Source organism: Manihot esculenta, chromosome 7 (genome assembly GCF_001659605.2).
Source record: "Manihot esculenta cultivar AM560-2 chromosome 7, M.esculenta_v8, whole genome shotgun sequence".
Lineage (NCBI taxonomy): Eukaryota > Viridiplantae > Streptophyta > Magnoliopsida > Malpighiales > Euphorbiaceae > Manihot > Manihot esculenta.
The window spans coordinates 7,676,045-7,678,737 of record NC_035167.2 but is presented as its reverse complement, the minus strand read 5'-3'; the positions used below and the strand labels follow the sequence as shown (position 1 = coordinate 7,678,737).

Below are 2,693 nucleotides of genomic sequence, written 5' to 3'. Positions count from 1 at the left end.
ATATAAAAATTAAATAGTAATTTTTTTCTTATTTGGAAAATTTCAATCTAAGTCACAAGAGAAATTTTAAATATGTCTTACAAGTCTATTTAGCAGGTAGCACGTAATTATCTTTTTATTCATAAACAAAAGGAAGAGGGACTAAAATAAAATATATGAATATAGACAAATGAATATAGACAAACACATGATTCTAAGTTTACAAGTAGCATCAGCAATTATTGAGAAAGGCATTCCATGCCTATATGAGAAAGCTGTAGGATTCGCATTTTAACAAATCATAACCAACTCTGGAGAAGCTCAACGAGAGGATTACGAGATATGGGTTTTCGATTTCCCTATTCCATCCTTTTCTTTCATCTGCTGCTTTTCATGGTATAAGCTTTTCACTTTCATCAGTAATTTTCTCTATAATTTATGGGTATTTATTTGTGGTATTATTTCATGTGCAGTTTGGCCATTATTCTAATGGAGTTAGAGATGTGCCTAAGCAAGAGAACTTCCATGGAAATACAAATGAAGCAATGAAGAATACTTCAGTCCAATTATATTACAAAATCTTGGATGAACTTTTCAAAAGGCCAGCAATACTTGTTGCTACAGCATCAAAGTTTGGCAAGGAGTTCGATAATTTCGTGCTTGATTTCGTGCAGGCTTCATACATAGGCTTGTTTACTCCAGACGATGTATATTTTGGAAAGATCATGCCTATTTACTTTCCACAAGCCAAAATCTCTGTTGATCATCAACAGGAGAAATGTGAAATCCCTCCTGCTGAAGTTGAGACCAAAGTCTGTGCTAGAGATATGGAATCAATGCTTGATTATGTTCATCGAGTCTTCGGTTCAGACAGCGAGTTCAAGGCTGTCGAAACGAAGCACTCCACGATATCAGCTCCATTATTACAAGACTATATTGTGTTGGAAGATCCTCAGGAGATTAAGGGTCCTGGAATTGTGATTTGTCATCCCATGTATGAAGATTTCTTCTGTCATTATGATGCTGATGCTACAAAGATTGTGAAAGTCTCACTCGGAGGTAATAATGGAGATAAAGTTGAAGCTATTGGCATTTGCCATATGGATACTTCAGGGTTGAGCCATGATCATATTGCGTTTCGCTTGCTACCGATCAAGCTTGGTTCTCCGCTCTGCCATTTCTTAGCTGCAGGTCATCTTGTTTGGGTTCAGTCAGCTGCTGCTACCCAAGGCCTCTTAATTAATTAAGCAGCTTCTCTGGTTGGTTTTCTTTTGTACAGCTGTGATATGCTGTCTATCTAGCATGCATATATTGTAAAGTTCTATGCTCTAGCTTATGTTTGCTTTGATATTACTATGTTGGAATAAAATGGGCCTGTAATTCTTAAAGAGGCTACCTGGAATAGAGAGTGAAAAACATACTCCTTTCTCAATTATTCATTTTCAAGAGCATATGGTAATGCTCATTGGCATTTTTTAATTCTTCAATAGTCAATGCAACATATTTTCAGCATCTTTCTTAGTTATTCATATCTTCAAATACACTATGCTTGCTATAAAATTTAATTAGTGACATGTGTAAGATTGAACACTCATTTTACCAATAAAAAAATTTCATCAGTAATGTAAGATATACTGATCAAAAAATTGTGAGTAATTTTCTTATTAGCAATATTTACCGATAAAAAGTTAGACGTTGTAAACATTACAAAAAATATAATCATCGGTAATTTGTGGCATGGTGGTTACTAAATTATTATAGTGATTATCAAATGAAAAGTTTTACATACTAAAATTTCGTCAATAATTTATAGAAAATTATCCTCTAAAGAGATGGACGACGAGGTAGAAATAATAGTGCCCAAAGTAATTAACCTAGCAAACTCCTCTATCACAGAAGATTTGAGTTCATCCATTTACTACGCCATCCACCTGATCCTACTGCCTTATATGCTCATCTTGTTGTCTAAGTTGCTGTTGTGCCAATTCTAGCAAATGGCGAGGAATGAGAGTATATTGAAGAGAGATACTAGTTCTTATCAATGTTCTTGGGAACTTCGTGCAAGTTTGTCTCTTTAAAATATCTCCACCTACTCATTAACAATAATAAAATAATCACCTAAAATATAATTAAAATTCTTTTTAAATTTAAAAATACAATTTGCATAATAATCCCCAACTTTTAAAGATAATCAAATAAATACAAAATTCTTTTCAATTTAATCTTAATTGATGTAAAATATTAATAAATTAAATATTATGAAATTAACAATTAATACAACTTGAATAAATATAGAAATCATACTAATAAATAAACACTATTAAAATTTAAAGAAAATCTCAAATAATAAAAATAATATGTAATTACATTATTTAAAACCTCTACAGTTTGAGATATTAAAATTATAAAATCAATCGAATAAAAACAAATTTGCATAATAAAATAATTAAATTTAGTATCAATAGAATAAAACCATATTTGCATAATAAAATTGATGATCTGAGATCCAATAGAATAGGATTTTACAAGGGTTTTGGTATTGAAGAATAAAGCTTAAACATTCTGAGGAGGGGACTCCCCTTTTATCCATTTTGTCTCGCTTGCTGGTGATGTGTAAAGGTCTCTCCAGGATTGGGCCACGCGTCTCTGCCATACAGATTCGGGCGTACGAGGGTATCAAGCACCTGCCCCATGCGTAACGGCCTCTGATTCTC

General features: G+C 32.6%; 1 protein-coding gene across 1 annotated transcript; it reads left to right on the top strand.

Moving 5' to 3' along the window:
• Window positions 1-241: 241 nt before the first annotated feature.
• LOC122724098 (BURP domain-containing protein 3-like) lies at window positions 242-1,395 on the top strand. The gene is made up of 2 exons (XM_043958652.1): window positions 242-375; window positions 453-1,395. The coding sequence occupies exons 1-2, from the start codon at window positions 322-324 to the stop codon at window positions 1,224-1,226; spliced, it is 828 nt and encodes a 275-aa protein (XP_043814587.1). The 5' UTR covers window positions 242-321; the 3' UTR covers window positions 1,227-1,395.
• The last annotated feature ends 1,298 nt before the right edge of the window (window positions 1,396-2,693 follow it).